Source organism: Sebastes umbrosus, chromosome 8 (genome assembly GCF_015220745.1).
Source record: "Sebastes umbrosus isolate fSebUmb1 chromosome 8, fSebUmb1.pri, whole genome shotgun sequence".
Classification (NCBI taxonomy): domain Eukaryota; kingdom Metazoa; phylum Chordata; class Actinopteri; order Perciformes; family Sebastidae; genus Sebastes; species Sebastes umbrosus.
Window position 1 is genome coordinate 25,832,159 of NC_051276.1, and position 19,400 is coordinate 25,851,558.

Sequence of the window (19,400 nt, forward strand, 5' to 3'; positions counted from 1 at the left end):
CAACTTTTCCCCATAGTCTAGTGTTAAAAAAGTTAAAAAAAATTGTAATAAATCATAATATCAAATCGCAATACATATCGAATGTGCACCCAAGTATCGTGATAGTATCGAATCAGGAGATAGGTGTATCGTCCCAGTCCTATTGCTTAAACTGACAACCCCTGATTAAGTGACATATTTTATGAATATTTCATATTATATTCAATGCAACACAATAACAGTACAGAACAACTGTTAAACTGTACAATTATTGAGCAGATTATTTCCTCAGAGACGTGTTTTCCTGTTATTTTTAGGAACTTTTAATACAGTGTTTTTTTATTGTTTTTTTTTAAACAATCATACATACTTAATAGGCTTCTTTGTTTTGACAAATTCAGGATTAATCATGAAAATCCCACTAATGATCCTCTTTGTTCCACTTTAGGAAAATCTCACCTGGCCATCGTCCAGAAAGTGAACAACGAGGGGGAGGGAGATCCCTTCTACGAGGTGCTGGGGTTGGTCACCCTTGAAGACGTCATCGAGGAGATAATTAAATCAGAGATTCTGGATGAATCGGACCTTTACAGTGAGTTAAGCTTTTGTTTGTCACATCTTCTCGCTAAAGCCTGGGACATACTGTCCGTAGACAGCTGCAGACTTGTACCGGTTGCATTCATACTACAATTGAGGGTCTGCGTCGGTCTGGCGTTCCACGCATGCACATTTCCTGATCCACACTCTATTCTAGTTGGTAGCTGTAATGCACCATAATGTTGTTTTCCAGGAGTTTAGGAGTCTTTTTAAAGTATTCCTTTAAAGACAAATTATATTAATATGGGTAACGGTGGATCTCTTCACACAAGCTCTCTTCAAAACAAGCATCCACTTTGTTATCTTCTTCTTCTTGGAAACCAGCTTGAGGTGCATACGCCACCAACTGGACTGGAGTGTGAAATGAAACTGGTGCATGCGCAGTCAGCGGGCATGCTATTCGTACAGTCCACGCGGTTGCAAATTTTGGGCTGCACGCAGACGTCCACATAGGGTCCCCCCGCACACCGTCTCGGACACGGGAGGATGACGACATTTACGTCACGCAGACCGAAGCGGACGCAGAAAGCATGAATTGGCCTTAAGCTTGTCTTTACTGTCAGTGCAGATCATTTTCATCTCAATCTTAGATACACTATCGTTCAAAAGTTATGAATCAGCTGTTATATTGATGTTTTTCTCTTTTCCTTCAAGATATAAACATTATAACTCAGACACCAAATGTATTATTAACATTTGAAATAGTTTTGGCCCCAAAAGAAGAAGAATTTAATGATTCAAACTTCCATTTAGTAAATGTCCCCACAGTGTTGCATGACAGGGGAGAATACTGTTGGATTTTAAATTTAGATTTCCAGTCCAGAAAAGCGTCAGTGACCCTCGATCATTATTTAATTCCAGCTTGTTATAGGCTGCATTATTTTGACCTTGACACTGAAACAGGAAGCTGTTCCTGTTTAAATCTGCACGCATTTCAATGCCAAGCTTCCAGTTTCTTTTACCAATGATTGGTGATTTCTTCTGTTCTTATTCAGCTGTTGTAAAGGGGACTTTCTACAATCTAAAATAATTAAAGATGATTCAGAAATACAGAGTAATCCTCTCAGACATCTGATTGGACCCAATCAAGCTTATTGTGGCAGGAGATTCCAAACTTTTGAACGGTATTTATTTACTTTAATCATTTTGAGGATTTAATCAATAAGTGCCTCCTGTTGTTGCTTTACAGAACAGCTAACAGGATTTTTACAATGCTGTTGTAAAATCCCCGTACAGCATGGCCTCACTCTGCTGACTGAATAAACCTTTTGAGCTTTTTTTTGTACATTTTTGTAATAAATAACTCTGTCTGCTGTGTTGCTTCTCAGCTGATAACCGCAACAGGAAAAAGGTGGCGCCCAATAAGAATAAGAGAGACTTCTCCGCCTTCAAACACGAGGGTGAATCAAAAGTGAAGATCTCTCCTCAGCTGCTGCTGGCCGCCCATCGCTTCCTGGCTACAGGTGGGACACTCATCGCAGTATTACCAACACACAGCCAGTAGCTCATTTATAACTTGTAAACCAACTGTACATTTGAACAGTCATTCACTCAAGTACCGTACTTAAGTACAAATTAGAAGTACTTGTACTTTACTTGAGTATTTCCATTTCATGCAACGTTATACTCCACTACATCTCAGAGGTAGATATTGTACTTTTTTACTTCACTACATTTGTCTGACAGCTTTAGTTACTTTTTCAGATTACAGTTTTTCATCCCCTTCCTGTCCAGTGAAAGCCTCGTCTCTCCAGATGTGTTGATGTTAGGGCTGTCAAAGTTAACGCGATAATAACGCATTAACAGAAATTTGTTTTAACGCCACAAATTGTTTTAACGCATTAATGCAACTTGCGTTTTTTAGGTTGTAGCGTGCTCAGTTTTAAAGCTTATATATATACAAACAGGTGTAGACAGGAATGTAGTATGTATAGAGAGGTAATACATATTTATATGTATATATACACACAGAGGTGTAACAGTTTGTAAAACAGTATGTAAAGTATATAAAGGTAAAGTGATAATAGTTGAGGGATGAGCTCAAGAGTTCAGCAGTCTTTGTGTGTATTCTCATAGTGTGGTATTAGTACTTTTACTTAAATAAAGGCTCCGAGTACTTCTTCCACCACTGAACATACAGTATGTCTTCGATATGTAGCCACAACATGAATGTCCTCAGGATGTCAGGATGAGATGGATTCTGTCATGTTGCCCTCTGAAGGGCAGAGCAGGTCCATACATGCAGGGAGGAGGTTTACATGTCTTTATTTACTCTGAAGGTCTATTTAAGATCCGAGGCAGTGTGCTTGTGTGTGCTCACCACCACAAGTAGACTGGACTTTAGCCAGCTGGATGCGCTGCCTCGTCACTGCTACAAATCACTTGAGAACGTGTTGCAGTCTGTCTGGTTAGCGAGCGTTAGCGGATATGCTCTGCCAGTGGCAGTTAGCACTAGCTGCTGCTAGCATGACTAGCACTTCCTCGTCTCACACACGTGGTGGTGGAGGAGCACGTCAGTGTCTAACACCTCTGCAGACATCACACCAGTGTCTGCTGTTTCTGTTTTCTCTCTCAGTATGATGGTTTCATATTTCTTTCTTGACTCATTACACTGGAATGGGGGTTTTTCTGTTTTTGTGTCCAGGAAGTTACTGTTTCCCTTTTTCTTTTCCTTTTTTTGGTTCTAGTTGACATCAATGATCATTAGACAGCTTTTTTTAGATTGTGTCTGATCTCCGTTGCCATTAATATCTGATGTGGGATATCTGGAGTATCACTGATCTTTGAGATATTTGTTCCAGTCGACAAAAAACATTAATAAAACAGGAAGATGTAAAATGTCCAAACTTTGAAAGTGATTTGAGAAATCACTGAAAAGTGCTGCAACATTCAATCTGAGTCACAGCAGAAGCTCACAGTTCTCTTTCGAACTCGTTTGACTTAATACATAAACCAGAAAGAAAGCAGTTTGTTTGCCTTTTTAGATGATGAATTCCAACATTGTCCGCGTATGCCTCACCTCTCACTGTGTGTTGCAGGGTTTTGTTTGCAGGGTGGACCGTTTCTTTGTTGTCAGTTTGGGTGGGGTCGAAGGCACTTATGGTTGAGCTCTTATTGCGACAGACCGGCCTGCGACAGTTGAGAAACGCATGTAAACCAAACACATTTCACCAGTTGTTTCTTTTAACAGAGACAATTTTTTCTTTTTCATCCAAACATTATTTACATTTGAAAAAAACTACACAATGAGAAACAAGAGCCCACTTTTTTAAGTGGAACAATTTAACTAAAAGAACAAAAAAAAAGAGAGAAATACAACAAAGGCAACAACAGAAAAAGACATGTTATAATGCATTGTAATGTGATTATAAGTTACACTTAGAGTTAACAGCGTTTTCGTGTGTTGTTCTTCATAAATTTAATGATATTTTCTTCACTTAAAGCAAACAATGATCACTTAGAGTAACTTATAATCACATTATAAAGCATCATAACAGTGACATTATAAAAAGATTATAATAACTAAGATCCTTACAAAACAAAATTATGAAGTATTATGATACTTGACCTTATAGGTCATTATAAAATGCTTTATAATGTGTTATGATTATTGTTATAAAGCGTTATCAATATTTATGAGTTCTTATATCTATAATTATACGGTGCTATAAGCATATTATAACGCATTATAGGTATGTTTATAGTGCATTATAGACATGGGCGTCATAGAAAGTGTTCTCTTACTTAAGAAAGCCAGAATATAATTCAGTGTCCCTGTACTTTTTAGTACTTTATTCATAAGTCTGACGAGGAGCTGATCTTCATTTGAATGTATTTGGAAGCTCTAGTTGATACTAAGTCATGTAAAGTCCATTTATGGCACAAGATTCCTCAATGTGCTTTTTTAATTCTACTTGATCCTTGTAATCCTTTGAATTAATTCATTTTGTCAAAGCAAAAATGTATGCCTAGAAATATGTTACACTCCTTTAGTTAAGTGTAGGATCACCTGTTGTTGGACAGATTGGCACCCTGGTTTATGTAATTGTTTGTTTTGTACTACAGACAAATGCACAAATTTAACATTTAATGGATCAGTGATGTCAGCAGATTTGGTTTACAGATTGGTACTCAGGTCTGTTCTGAAAAAATGATGTTGTTACATCTCTAGAATTTTTAGATTTTCTTAATACTGTTATGTTTATTTAAGTAGATCAATGTCCAGAAATGTATTATGGTGTTTTTTGTGTTTAAAAGGTCTTAATTTGTTCCCCTTTCCACTTAAAAGCAAACCTTTCTCTTCCTGCAGAGGTGAGCTTATTCAGCCCGTCTCAGATCTCAGACAAGGTGCTGCTGCGAATCCTGCGCCACCCCGACGTGATCCAGGAGATCAAGTTCAACGACAGTGACAAGCGCTCGCCCCATCACTACGTCTACCAGAGGGGCAAGCCCGTCGACTACTTCGTTCTCATCCTGCAGGTACGTGATGATTTAGGGAAGAGGGGGGTGAAGCATGACTTCTCTGCCTGTGACTGCTGGTTGCTTCAGTGTGGCTGAAATAACAGGAGTTGAGCTCAAAAGCAGATCGCAAGGACAACCGACTAGTTGATTGAAACACCCTCCCACACGCTCATGTATACACCAACACGTGCAAAGTGGGAGAATATCTAGTTTAACTTCAACTCTCACATTACATAGTCTCAGTTTCTACAGTCTAATTCAGTGATTCTTTTGCATCTTTCTTTGTTTGTCTCCGGTGTGCAAATATGAACTTTCTTTGTATATTAAATGTACTTTGTTTGAGTTACAAAGTTCATTCTTGACTTTGGGAAATAGCATCTGACAAAGAAGCCTGAACACAGGGTCCATTTAGTAGCTGTTCTGGAGCTGTTGATCATATCACTTGATCTTCAGTTTGCCAAGTTGTTATGTAAATGTAGTTCAAATATGCATTGTTACTGACTTGACTTCTCGTCCATGTTGGCTTGACAGTTGAGTTTGATATTATAAGGTTTTGTTTCTAATAAAAAAAAAGGGATTTGAACTTGATATAGTTTTGTAGCACGCAAGTTCACAAAACGAGTCAAAAAGTCAGTGAAAAGTTGTGAAGGAAAGAGACAAAAAAACATAACAGCAGTTTATCAGGCCCTAGTGTTAGATCTTGAAAATCAAGTTTGGATAATAACATACTAACGTATTTTTTCCTACCTGACGTCAGAATACTTTTGAAAGACCAGTTCCATACGTATAACAGCCCTCTGACTCACCGTGATGAACACATCCCGCCCTCTATAAGTCATATTCTCATTGCTTCTGCCTGAATAAAAGGTGTGCTGACTCTTCCTCTTTCTTTCTTTGACCCTTATCGCAACCTCCTCCTGTCAGCTCATCCCCTCACCGAGTGTATCTGGAGCTTAGCAGCATTGATCGGCCTGCCGTGTAGTTAAACGTGGCTCTGAGCTACAGCTTGTGACAGATGGCGGTAGGCGTTGTACACAGCGTTGACCCAACGGGGGTCCCGACTCCCTAATACTGTTGGTGTTTGTCTTGGTTTGTGTTTCTTTAAAGAATTCAAAATGAAGTTGAGTCACTGAACAAAAATAAAATGATCTTCCAAGAGTGCTGTTAACTGCCAATAGTAAGTTAATAATTATATTAATAATAATAAGTTCAGTTATGGTGTTTAAAATGTAATGTGATAAAGACTCAATACTCCCTCAAGGACTTAAAGTGGCTAAAAGTCAAATTCAGAGCACATCTATGATTGAGGGATTGCCTCCAAATGGCTCTCAACATGGAAACAGCTGTGCCTAGCGACTAATGACGCTAACAGCAGGAACAGTGTAAACAACGGCAACAGTGCTGACAGAGCTATCAATGTTTACCCAAGGGGGAACTGGAGGGTTGGGACTATAGACAGTATATATAGATGGACGACGCGTCTCCACTTCCTCCAACTGTACAAAAGTGAAGCCATCTTGAGATTTTGACATAATTTGAAGCCAGAATCTGCGCAGAAGTGATCGGGGGGGCCGGAGCCACGGTATCGAGGTCCCGCCCAAACCGCTGCAGCTTGTCAGCGAGAGAGAATCACAGCTGTCAATCATGACGTCTCCCCATCTATTATAACATCAAATAACTAATTAAAACCAAATTTAAACATTATTCAGCGTGATAAGAACTACCTAAGATGACAAAAAACATCTTTGGGAACATTTATTTGACGTGTGCTTTGGCTTTTTAGTTTGGCCCATGTCCCGTCCGGGACTTATGACATATACTGCAGCCAGCCACCAGGGGGGGATCCATGTGTTTTGGCTTCACTTTTGGGGAGCTGTCTATGGTTTTGGCAGCTGATTATGGTTAATTTGTATCTGTAACCTGCTCCGTGTTGGCAGAAGTGATCTCCCCCGTGACCCTGTTGCTAAGCAACCATGAAAACACAATAGTCTAATGTTTTTTTCTCAGACGCGCACAGCATGAGTTCATTAATGTGTACAGTTTATTGAGAGTAATTAAGATCAGGCAATGAAGGAAATGTAAAAACAGTGTGTGACTCTGTGTGTTGTTATAACAACAACAACAGTTAGACGCAGCTGATCCAAAGTCAATCAACTCTACAAGGAGATTAGCCGGCTACTTTAAGGGTTTTAAGAACCACATTTGGTGCCAGGCTGGAGGAGGTTAAAGCCACACGCCACCTAAATTCTTTTCAACCACTCACCACCTCTAGAGTGGCGGTGGCTTTTAATGTTTGCTGTTCTGTCCTTTACGGAGCATGATAAAAGACTTTTTGGGTAAATTACAGAATGCTCTTTGTTACATACTCTTTGTGGAGCAATCAGGCATTATATCTGCTGGATATCTGGTTCACCAAATATTAACTTTAACTTTATTTGAACCTAACTTCCCTTAAAGATTTACAAGCGATCAAGTGAGTGATTAACAATGAAGATGCAGAAATAACACTTACAGAAAGTTACACAAAGAAAGAGGTGGTCATAATGTGGGTGTAGGATAAGTTAATGTGCAAATCAGTAGAATTAGTCATCAATCATTGTAGAACTTGTACTCGACCTTCTGAAACTGCTGCTGTTGTTTTGAGTTTATTGTTGTTGGGTTATGAGACATTTTAATGGCCATCTCACTTTATTCTTTATGTTATAGACAAATGAAACAATCAAGAGAATAATCTGCAGATTAATCTATAATAAAAAAAATTGTTACTTGCAGCTCTAGTTATTATTTTACCTTCTTTTTCTAGGCCTGACTGACTCTTTCAGACATCTGACGGCAGTTTAACATGTTGGTCTCATGTTTATAAGCACCCTGGTCACTTTTACAATATACACCGATCAGCCATACCATTATGACCATGACCGTTTCCTAACCTTAACTAAGTAGTTGTGTTGTCTAAATCTAACTTGCTGTGAAAACGGAAGTTTAATTTGAAAGGACACTGTGCATTAGCGAGCGTATACTGACACGTCGTCCCAGACACGTCCAAAAGAAATGCAAGAGGAGTACCCTGCGAGTCAATCTCCAATGCCAAGGGGCACTGACCAAGTGGCGTTATTTGAGTTGGAAGTGAGAATGTGTAGCAAAGTCAACTATGTCTGAGTAAAAACAACAATTAATTTGTTAATGATATGCAGCTATTGTTGTTTTTCTGTGTCCTTGTATTGTAATCATTGAATTTTTGAGGCAGATGGCCGCCCACCCAGAGCCTGGTTCTGCCCAAGGTTTCTTGCCGCTGTTGCTCCTGGGTCTCTAAATAAGTATAGAGTACAGTCTAGACCTGCTCTATATGAAAAGCATTTTGAGATGTTATGAATTGACGCTATATAAAAAATGAATTGAATTGAATGACAAAATGCCATTACTTTAACAGACAGATGAAGCCGGCAGTGATATGTACTCCATGTCTGAAAATGGCTTCAGTAAAGTTGAAAAGGGGAGAGGGAAAAACGGCAAATGAGGTGTCAGACAGCTGTGACCTTGGACAGACAGACAGAGATGGCAGGAGAGCTGTGCTGCTGGTCCTAAAGGACATGCCCTTCACTAATTGATCCCCATTATAGAAGATGTTAGTGGAGGGGAGGGAGGACACCATACTCGCCTGCTGTCAGTCAGCTGTCAATACACTCTGCACGCTTACACACCGTAAACACACAAAACTCACAAAGCACGTCTCCCGTATCCGCTCTGTGTACATGTACACGTGCGCCCAAATCCCACGGGGTGGGAAAATTACGCTTTGTCTTAATCTCACTCTTTCACACACATTTATTTCCCACACGTCGGTTATGTCATTGTTCCCAAACAGTCATTAACCGGGTCCAGTAATCCGGGGGATCATAACGACTTTCTCCCCGCCGCTCGTTCTCGGTGAGACGTTCTCCGTGGGAGGCCGGATATCGCCGAGGATGTTGTGGAGAGACCCCACATGTGGAATAATCCGCTGAGACCTTTTTGGAGAGGGTGGCATTTAGTGTCAGCATGCCAGGGAGAGAATTTTCCACTGGAGGGAAAGATACTGTCGGAGCCAGTAGTTGTGAATAGTTCTGGATAGTGAGTGTGTGGCTCTGCAGAAAAATCCTCTGGGTTTTAGTTGAATTTTAAAAGAAGTTGATGGGCTGATATCCTGTCTTTACTCAGACTGCCTTCTGTCAAGTGTCAAATTTAAGGTCTTAGAAAACTATTTAATGATACAAGATCCAGGTGGTTCCAGATACAACCACTTTATAACTTGGATTTCTGTATAGATACTCACTTAGAATAGAAGAAGGACTATTTTCGTTAGATCCTGTGTTGATGAATATTTATTTCGGTGATTACAGATACACCGTAGAATACTCAATAAATTATTAATCTCTAGTTTTTCTGAAGAGTCCTGGCCCAGCCTGTGTGTCGACAACTTGGCGAAAATTGGGCGTTCGTGTTGAGTTTGTGTGCTGCTCATATTTGTCATGTAAACAAAATTATACTCTCACATTCCAGGAGTGCTTATTTGGAAACAGAGAAATGGGAGAAACGGACAGAGAAGGGTTAGTGGAGAGAAAGATGTAGAGAGAGTGTTTTAACATTTGACAACAGCTTATTGATTATAAAAGACCCACAATAGAGCATTTTTTTCTTTTTTAGGGGGGTACAGGGGGTCTTAAGGGGGAGATAGCAGGTCAACAGTAGATGTCGCATAGAAGTGGTGTACATCATCTGAAAGCTGTGAATCTGAAGATTAATTTGAGATGCAGCTCAGCGCTGTGTGTCAAGATGTTCTAGTCATAAATCAGAAATAAACATTAATTAATTAACTAATTGATATAAATTGTGAAAGTTTATAAGAGCTTAGAACATTGTGATAGAAATATATGATTCCCATTCCCATGCTCTATTATGTCTCATAAATTGTTGCAGCAATGATCAATAATCCCTCCAAAATACCACATTAAGACACTAAGACCTTGAGGAACACCATAGAAAAAGCCATGCTGTGATTTGGTATCAAAAAACTTTTGACATTTTGAGATTTCTGCAAGAATTGCATTTTTCTGTGATTGGATGGTGAGCACTTCTGTTCTGGAAACTGCTCAGAAACACCCTTATTGTCAATCTACCTAGGGAAGCCATCCATCCTCTGAATGCTCTAGGTCTTTAGTTTGTGGCTGTAAAGTTTCATGAGGCTGTGATTATCCTAGAGGCCACCACAGGTCATTTTATTCAGTGAGGTCAAGAGTCAAAAAATGGTCTCACTACAATGATATGGCTACTATCGGGACTAACATCATGTGTTAGACAACGTTAAACATCAAAGTTTGTTTACAGGTGTTGAGGACTACCACTACTGCGTATGTGGGACAAAAAAAAAGTTGTGTTAAAGCCTTTTGTGCATTTAGAGGAAATCTGATGAATTGCCTCAAGTGATGTCACTTGAGTCAGCGTCAGTTCTCGGCTGAACAAAACAAGTTTGAAAAAAATCTGTGGGTGTGGAGTTGGGAAGAAGTGAGCTTACCAGACCTCTGTAGCCTGCTCCTCATCTCTGTTGGAGGCTACGTTAGCCACTAGTAGCATAACACACCTGAATCTCCGACAGAACTGTCGGCGGACAGGTTGCATTGTGGGTAATGTAGGCGGCAGGTTTTGCCAATGAAGAAGAATGCATAGGATAAAAAAGCCGATCTGCTGCTGCATCGAGTTTTATCGTTTTTTAGTCCATCTGTCCATCATCAGTAGTGCAGTTCAAAGTTACATTATTGGGTTATTCTTTGAAACAGAAACCATGAATGCTCTTGTTGTGACAATACTGTTCAAATAACACAAAACTGTTGAGAAGGCTCTGAGGTTTGCTGTTGCACTCATAAATCAGACCTGGCGGACTGACAGACTCTCTTGACTTTGTGCACATTTACATGTTTGTTCATTTTTTTTTTGCATTATGTATGTCTGATGTGTGGGAGTCCGGTAGACTCATGAGAACTAAAAACCTCAGATACAGATAATTCAGTGTCCTTGTTCCACTCCTTTTATAGCGTGTGTATGTGTGTGTTTTCCTGGTAGTCTTCACTGTCCGCAGGCAGGCTGTTTGTTTACGACCAGCGTGATTCATGCTTCTATAACGATGCTCTGTTACTCTCACAGAACAGAGTCCGTCTACTCAGCCAGACTTAGATCACTGTTGTGTTCACAGGGTTGGTATTGTATGGAAAATTCAACTTCAAGAATTTGAAAAATGTTTTGATTAGATCAAGTCTGGGTGAAAGGAAAGAATGATGTTCAGCACATATATTAAATAAGCTGTGTTGTAGTCGGGTTGTCATAAACTGGAAAAACATTTGGGATGCTAGGAGGCGTATAAAACTTCATCATACCACTATTTTATGGCATTATTTCCCTTTTATTTGTTGATAGTCGTGCTAAATTCACCTTTTATTACCAAGCATCAAATAGTGAAGACAACCCTAATATACAAATCGAAGACTTGAAGAAAACACACTCACAGAAAATACAAAAACAATCTTGCCTCTCTCCAGGTAAAATTCTGATTAATTTCACTGTCCACCTGCTTTTTTATCACCAGGTAGTTTTTATTGATGTGCAGGGCTCAAGATAAGGATCTTTTTGTTTCTTTTCTATCAATATTTTGTGTGACCAATACAAAAACCCACCCACAAGTGTCTTCATTTATAATAAGATGAAACAGACAAAGAAGCTGGATTATTATCACTGATTATTAATATCCTGTATGTGGTCGATGATTGAAGCTCTGTTGTTGTAGTTGCATTCCAGGATAATTACGTCACAACATATTTGTGAGCAACTCTTCCTGTTGTGGACAAGAGCTGGAAAAATGTCAGTCCTGTGAGAATAAGAAATATTCCTGGACTTAAAAGGAGGCTCTGTGTGTGTGTGCGTGTGTGTATCACAGCATAAATGACTCAGTGACTTTGCACAAACTGTTCAGTTTGACATCAACCATTAACTGAAGTCAGCGGTTCATTTTGTGACACACACGTGGTCACAAACCACTAAACACTTAGGCTTTTAGCACACACACTCACCCACACAACCACAATCTCACACACACACACACACACACACACTGGCTGGAGATGTGTGTGTGGTTTCAGGCGGGGCCCCCTACTGTTTTTGTTATAAGTTATTAACAAGCCTATGACTGTATTTCCTCCTTAGTTCTCTATAGGGACTCGTCACAGCTTCTCACACACACACACACACACACACACACACACACACACACACACACACACTGCCTAATTCTGCCCCTGAACTGTATTTCCAGTCGGTTCTAATCATAGACTGTATATAAGAAGTGGACGTAGTAACCGTGACGTCACCCATTGGTTTATGGACTGCCTTTTTGACGCCTTGAGTTTGGCATTTTGGCTGTTTCTTGGTTTTTGGCCGTTGCCATGTTGTTTTTTTTTGCAACCAGAACACAAGACGGTGGAGCTAAGTACAACCAAACGCATTTTCAAGACATTTTTAGGCGACGAAAAATGTTACAATTAACTTTCATGAACTGAAAACACTTTGAAAGGGTTAAAGTTGTGAGACGAAAACACAGACAACTCCCACACCGGACAACGCCGTGGTAGCGACCTGTCAATCACAAGGTAGCCACGCCCTAAAGCGTGCCGTTTTATGGTCTATCTGACTCTAAATGGGACCATAATTTACTAAATGAACATCATGCTGTGTTGAAGAAGACTTGAAACTAGCGATTGAGACCATAAACTCATGTTTATGATGTTTACTGAGGTAATAAATCAAGTGAGAAGTAGGCTCATTTTCTCATAGACTTCTATACAATCAGACTTCTTTTTGCAAGCAGAGGAGTCGCCCCCTGCTGGCTGTTAGAAAGAATGCAAGTGTAAGGCACTTCAGCATTGGCTTCACTTTTCAGACCTGGAGGTTGCCCGCTGGTTGTAATACACATGGAGGCCCTGTTCCAATAGTTTCATCTTCCCTCCTTGTTAAGTGTTATGTTAGTGGCCCAGTTCCAACACTTTCCTGATTGATGTATCCTTATTAGCGACCCGATGGCTCCCTTTCAATAGACCATTTCAACCGAATTGCATTGCTAGGCAACAGCCTGGGTCCAGGTTTACTTCTTGTCAGCTTATGTCAGTCACACTGCAACAGGGCTAAACGATTTTGAAAAAATATTTAATTGCGATTTTTTTAACTGATATTACAATCGCGATATGATTTACGATATTAGTGAGAATGATAATTTTTACATCATTATTGTCATTTTCATTGAAAAACATAAACAAATGATTACGGCGTGATTTTTGTGGGGATCTGTACCAAACAAAGATGTTTTCTTAACTGTGTTGAATATGATGTGTAGCCAGGACATCTCTGCAACTCCACAATATTTAATTTAAAACAGTATTTTGACACACGTTTTGCCTTTAACAAAGGCCTCATGAGATTTCAATATTGCAGTAGGCCATATTGCGATTTTGATCAAACTTCGATAAATTGTGCAGCCCTACTATCATGACTTTACCTTTCTGCCTTCTCTCACCTTCATTTGTTTAATCACTGAAACAGAAAACTGCTCAGACTCCTCCGTCTAGTGTAAATTATCCCTCAGGGTCACTAAGAGGGCTGATGTGTGTCAGTTTGATAGATAGAGGCTTCAGCAGGGACATGAAGTTCACACTCATGTTGTTTTATGAGTCATAATGCACCAACCTGAACTTTGGCCGAGAGCCACCCACCTACAGCTCAGGACGCCACACGTGTCTCAGTAAAAACACACAACCAGACACTCACACTCCTGTTGAACTTTAAGCTGAGCTAGCAATGAGTAAGAGATGGTGCTCTACTGTAATCATGTCAAATAACCATGTCCTCTGAGGTTTATTACCATCCTCATCATCTCTTTGTCTGCATACTACATGCAGTTTCCTTTAGAGACGTGGGTTTAGGTCAATGCTGTCTCAGGCAGGTGTGCGTGCGTGCATGCGTGCGTGCGTGCGTGCGTGCGTGCGTGCGTGCGTGCGTGCGTGCGTGCGTGAGCACATGAATTCTCAGTATGATAACTTAGAGCTGTGGCCAATACATGTTTTTAAAGCCTAAAAATGTTGCTTGATAACTGTATTGTTCATTCAAATACCAAGAGATAAAAACTAAAAAAGTATTCTGTGAAAAGGCATGTAGATCATCATATGACACTAAACCCCTAAACCTACATTTTAGCCCCTTTTTACCCTTTAAGTAGGTTGTAAAAATCCCGCACTGTCTGATAGTACAATGTACTATGTGTCTTCTTGTTCTGCATCACTCCATCAAATGAAAATATTCTAGATGCCTTGTGCTTCATTTTATACACAAAATTCATCCTGACCGATTTAGTATCTTTGTTATCTTTACAATAATTTAAAATAAAGTTCTATGGTTTTGAAAAAAAAATGTTTGTAGTGACTTTCCTACCGGCAAGCCGGTGAGGTTTCAAGCTGAAAACTTGATTTAAAATCAGAATCAGAATTGTTATGCTGAATGCAGTACCTGTGAGGGTTTATGAACAATATTTTTCATTGTTTTGTGTTGTTAATTGATTTCCAATAATAAATATATACATATATTTGCATAAAACAAGCATAGTTGCCCACTCCCATGTTAATAAGAATATTAAGCACATGAGAAAAATGTGCGATTATTTTGCGATTAATTACGATTAACTATGGACAATCATGCGATTAATCGCGATTAAATATTTCAATCGATTGACAGCCCTAATTAATAGCATCAAATATTCATTACTAAATAAGCATCAATCAAAGTTAAAGTTCAGGAAAAAATATGTTCCTTTATTATAACCTTTTATTTTATTTTTTTAAAACCTTATATTTTAAAACCAAAATTAGTAAAGAGTTGATTCAAATATTGCTAAACTCAATCTAATTGGTGCACAGACGTTCATGACAACACCTCAAACCAGTGAGAAAAGCAAGTTTAAAAAAAACAACAACCACAAAATAAAACTGTTCCAACTTTGGCGGATAATTCTGTGTTTATGTTGGACCCCATCGCTCAAAGTAAGAAGCTTTAAGGAGTTTGTTCATGACTTATTAAACAGTTTATGGTCAGTCATATTCGTAGTGAAATGCCAAAAAATAAAAGCTTTAGATAATTACAGGGTGTGAGGAAGTATTTAGCTTAATTCAAAACCCCTTTTAAACTTCATTAACTGTTTTTTGAAAAGTGCTATATAGATAAAAGGTTATTATAGTTACATACTGGATTTTGCTGAGTAAGTTTGTGTCTTTCTTGTCTTACATCCTCAAATGCAACAGGTTGCAGCTTTCTTAATTCAAGTTTGAAGCAGGTTTAATTGCAGATGTTGTAGAACTTACTGTGAAGTAAAATCCTCCTGCACACTACACAGTTATCAGACATAAGAAATAAAGATGATAAAAGCCTGTGACCAGGGTTGATTCTCTGTGCTATAGTGTGTATGTGTGTGTGTATAGTGGACCACAGCGATACACCCATGGCCTGTTTTAAATGGCTTGTGTTGGCAGCTGTTGTGTTGGTGCAGATCTGGGAAAACGGGTCTGACCGGAGCACCGGCAGGCTTTCCACCTCTCACTCCTGTCCTCCGCCTCCCCCCTGTTTCTATTCTTTCTCTCCTCCCTCCCTTGTTTTAAATTAAACACCAGCCACGCAGCAGCGTGGACGACTGCGAATCGCCAGGAGTCCGCCTTCTGCCTGCTCCTGAGGCATGTATGAGTGTAGTTTATGTGTATGTGCACATGTTGCAGGCTATACGTATTTGACCCCAGCCGACACTCTCATGCAAGCAGAGTTGACCATATGTTGAGAGGTGATTGGCATCTTTCCAAATCTGCTGATATACGTTAAGTGGCAGAAAGCTGGTGACAGAGCCAAGTAGCTTTAAGCTTTGCATTAAGTGTCAAATGAAGAAGTCACGCTGCTTGTAAACCTTACATACTTGCTGGGGCAACAGTGGAGCGGACGTTGGAGAAATGTAGGATTATGAAAAAGACATCATAAGGCCAAATTACTGGATAGACAAAGTTTCCACGGCATTCTGGTAGTTAATTTTTTATACTTTTTTGTTTCTGTCTACCTTTCTAATAAAGTATAAAAGCCAGAGGAGGTAGGCAGAGAATGTCAGCCCCCCTTTCAGCAGCTAGATGTCCTTGAGCAAGGCATTTGACCTCTGCTCACTCAGCGGCCAAAGGCAGAGAGGCCCGCGGTTGCACTGAGCAGGTGTGAATGTGTGTAACTGGATGAATTTGGAACGGTGCTATGCGCCAAAGGCATTCATGCCCAGTGAATTTACCTTTTAAAATAAAGATAAAAAATATCTGCATGTGTTGTAAGATAGATATGAAAATGTGTTTTTAACACCAAAGTATGTTCATAAAACACCAAGGAAATACGAAACCAGAGGCCTGAAAGAGAGCAAACAAGTATGTTACATGAAGGGAAAGCTAATGAGCCAGAGTATGTGGACTAAGAACAAGCCCTAAAGGTATGACAATGCACATGTTTTACGTGGACACGCATGATTGGACACTACACACACACACACTCCAACCTCCAAAACATCCAAAGCCTCTAACACGTGTCTCATTTGTGTATGGTCATTTCACTCCTTAAAGGAACAGTGTGTAGCATTTCGGGGGATCTGTTGGCAGAAATGGAATATAATATTCATAACTATGTTTTCATAGTACCTGTGAGGGTTTCTGGACAATATCTGTCATTGTTTTGTGTTGTTAAGTGATTTCCAATAATAAATACATACATACATTTGCATAAAACAAGCACATTTGCCCACTCCCATGTTGATAAGAGTATTAAATACTTGACAAATCTCCCTTTAAGGTACATTTTGAACGGATAAAATTGTGTGATTCATTTGCGATTGATCGCAATTAATCATGGACAATCATGCAATTAATTGCGATTAAATATTTCAATCGATTGACAGCTCTAGTAACAATATACATAATTGTAAGTTACAACCCTAGAGAGAGTAAGAATGGACTGCTATCAGTAAGCATCGAAATGGTGATGAAATGACTTTAGATCATTTTCATTGATTGTTGAGATGTTGGAGGGATGATATCCGGCAATCAGAATTGATTGTCGTGAGAAAAATATAGCAACAAAATAGTCAAATGTGTGCTTTAAATCTGCAGTGCCAGTGTTGATGCAGATTAGACTTTAGTTGGGATCAGTGTTGGCATCGGTTGTGAAGCGCTCGCTGCTGAGCCGCGGGGAGATGTTGTGAGCTTAATTCAGCACAGCGTCTGTGATGGGAGCAGCCTACTTTGTAACTTCAGTGACAGATACACCCGCACCCCCCTTCTTCTCCCCCCCTGTAATATCCAAGCCAGGTTTCTAAATTGGCACGCACCCTAAAATAGCTCGAGGGGATGGTTATACAGTATCAGATCGTTTATGTTTGTAAATCTCCTGGTCATACCAGTTCATTCCAGGAGGTCTTAAAGAGAAACGTACACACACACGGTTAGTTTGATTTGATCGACTCCTTTATGTAAAATAAAATGTCTTGTTGTTGCTGAGTTCAATGACCTTGTTTGTTGGAATTGTAAACCTCATTATAAACAAAGCAGCGTTTGTCGACCATTTTCGCACCACTCTCACTCACCACTTAGCTTCATTCCAGATGGCCATGTTGTTGTTGTTGTGAAAATATCCGTGTATTGGAATGATCAGATGAGATGAAGATGAAAAATGAGAAGAGCCTTCTGTGTTTTTCTTCTTGACTTTACTTGTTGGCTTGCTTTCCTCACGGCCGTTTTTCTTCTCGTGTACTGATTTGTTTAAGCTGAACAGCCAGTCAGAGTGATCTCTCTCATCAACACGGGCAGACTAGAGCCGACGGTTCGGGACACACCGCAAAAACTAGGCCGACAGACCCTCACCGACGGCCGACCGTCAGCTTGGTGTGTCAGGGCCTCAACTCCCACAATAGCACAAACAAACTAACCGATCGAGGAAGTATAGAGCAGCAACTCCCGTGTTCAGCGAGGTAAAATCATTGTTTTTTTCAACGGTGGCTTTGACGAGAGCATAGATAACAGCTTCAGTTCCCCGTCGTAAACATAGATTGTATAGCCATCTCACAGCAAAGTAAACCGGCAAAAATATTCTAAATATAGCGTACACTAAAACTGATATTGATTTTTTTTAGGTGAGCCTTTCTTTTAGGTGGCTAAAATATGTTTTGCTGCTGCCCCTGTCCACAGCAGTACAATGCTTTGCTCCTGTGTTGTAACTCTTACCTGTTTCTCCGAAATGGGGGCAAGCCGACCGTCATCTAATGTAGGTAACACACTGACTATGGATAATTACTTCATACAATCCCACTTAAAAACAGCCAAACTATCCCTTTAAAATGACTTAAACGAAAACTGTACTTTGGAATTTAAGATGTTAAACTGACTTTCCTAATTTAGTCGTCACGGTTGGATACAGCGAGCTCCATCTTCCTTTTCTTTTTTTCTGTGTTTTATTTTACCACCTGTTCTGCTGTCATCAGCCCAGTCCCTGTGTGTGTGGGGGGGGGTGGAGGGTTGGAGGGAAGGAGGAATGACAGTGTGGATTAACTGTGCTGTGTTGTTGCTGCAGTTCACACATTCCAGCGGGCCGATTCAGGCCAACTCACTGTACTAACACAGAGGCCTCCTTAACCCCCGACTGTCCTCTCCTCTGTCCTCTCATCTCCACCGCCTCCCTCTCTAATTTCTCCATCCCTCTGCTCAGGTCCGCCTCCCTCCTCTCCTCATTTGCATCTCATCACCCCCCTGCAGTCACATCTCTTTTTAAATGAGTGGATCCTGAGTGCCTAATACTGTGTAATCGAGGACAAAGTAAACATGTTTCCTCCCACAAATGATGCAGAGCCTCTCCAGAGAACAATCACTTATACAGTAAATACTGTACGCCACCTTGTTTTGACCCGTGATTGTACCGCCCTCTACCGGCCAAACTGTGTCATTTCATACAAACTAAAAGTCAGCATTACAAGGCAGTATCAGTCTTTAATAAGAACTAGCAATCATCCACTCCGGGTGGATGGAAATTAATCTTTTGATAAACATTTTTAAGCAAAATTACCAAACATTTGCTTGTTCTAGATTCTCAAATGTCAGGATTTGATGCTCAAGAACTGAATATCTTTGGGTTTTGAACTGGTTGTCAAACAAAATAAGACATTTGAAGACGCCACCATCGACTCTGGGAAATTATAACAGTCATTTTTCATATTTTCTGACACACAGACTAGGGCT

General features: G+C 39.9%; 1 protein-coding gene across 5 annotated transcripts in view; it reads left to right on the plus strand.

Moving 5' to 3' along the window:
• The window catches only part of LOC119492420 (metal transporter CNNM4), a 51,192-nt gene that overhangs the window by 19,801 nt on the left and 11,991 nt on the right, over nucleotides 1-19,400 (plus strand). For 3 of the 5 annotated variants that reach the window (XM_037776858.1, XM_037776861.1, XM_037776863.1), the window contains exons 2-4: nucleotides 428-571; nucleotides 1,905-2,039; nucleotides 4,886-5,055. In XM_037776858.1, the coding sequence (XP_037632786.1) occupies nucleotides 428-571; nucleotides 1,905-2,039; nucleotides 4,886-5,055 (449 nt within the window). Of the gene's footprint in view, nucleotides 1-427; nucleotides 572-1,904; nucleotides 2,040-4,864; nucleotides 5,056-19,400 lie in introns of all 5 variants that reach the window. The other 2 variants (XM_037776860.1, XM_037776862.1) reach the window with 1 other exon arrangement.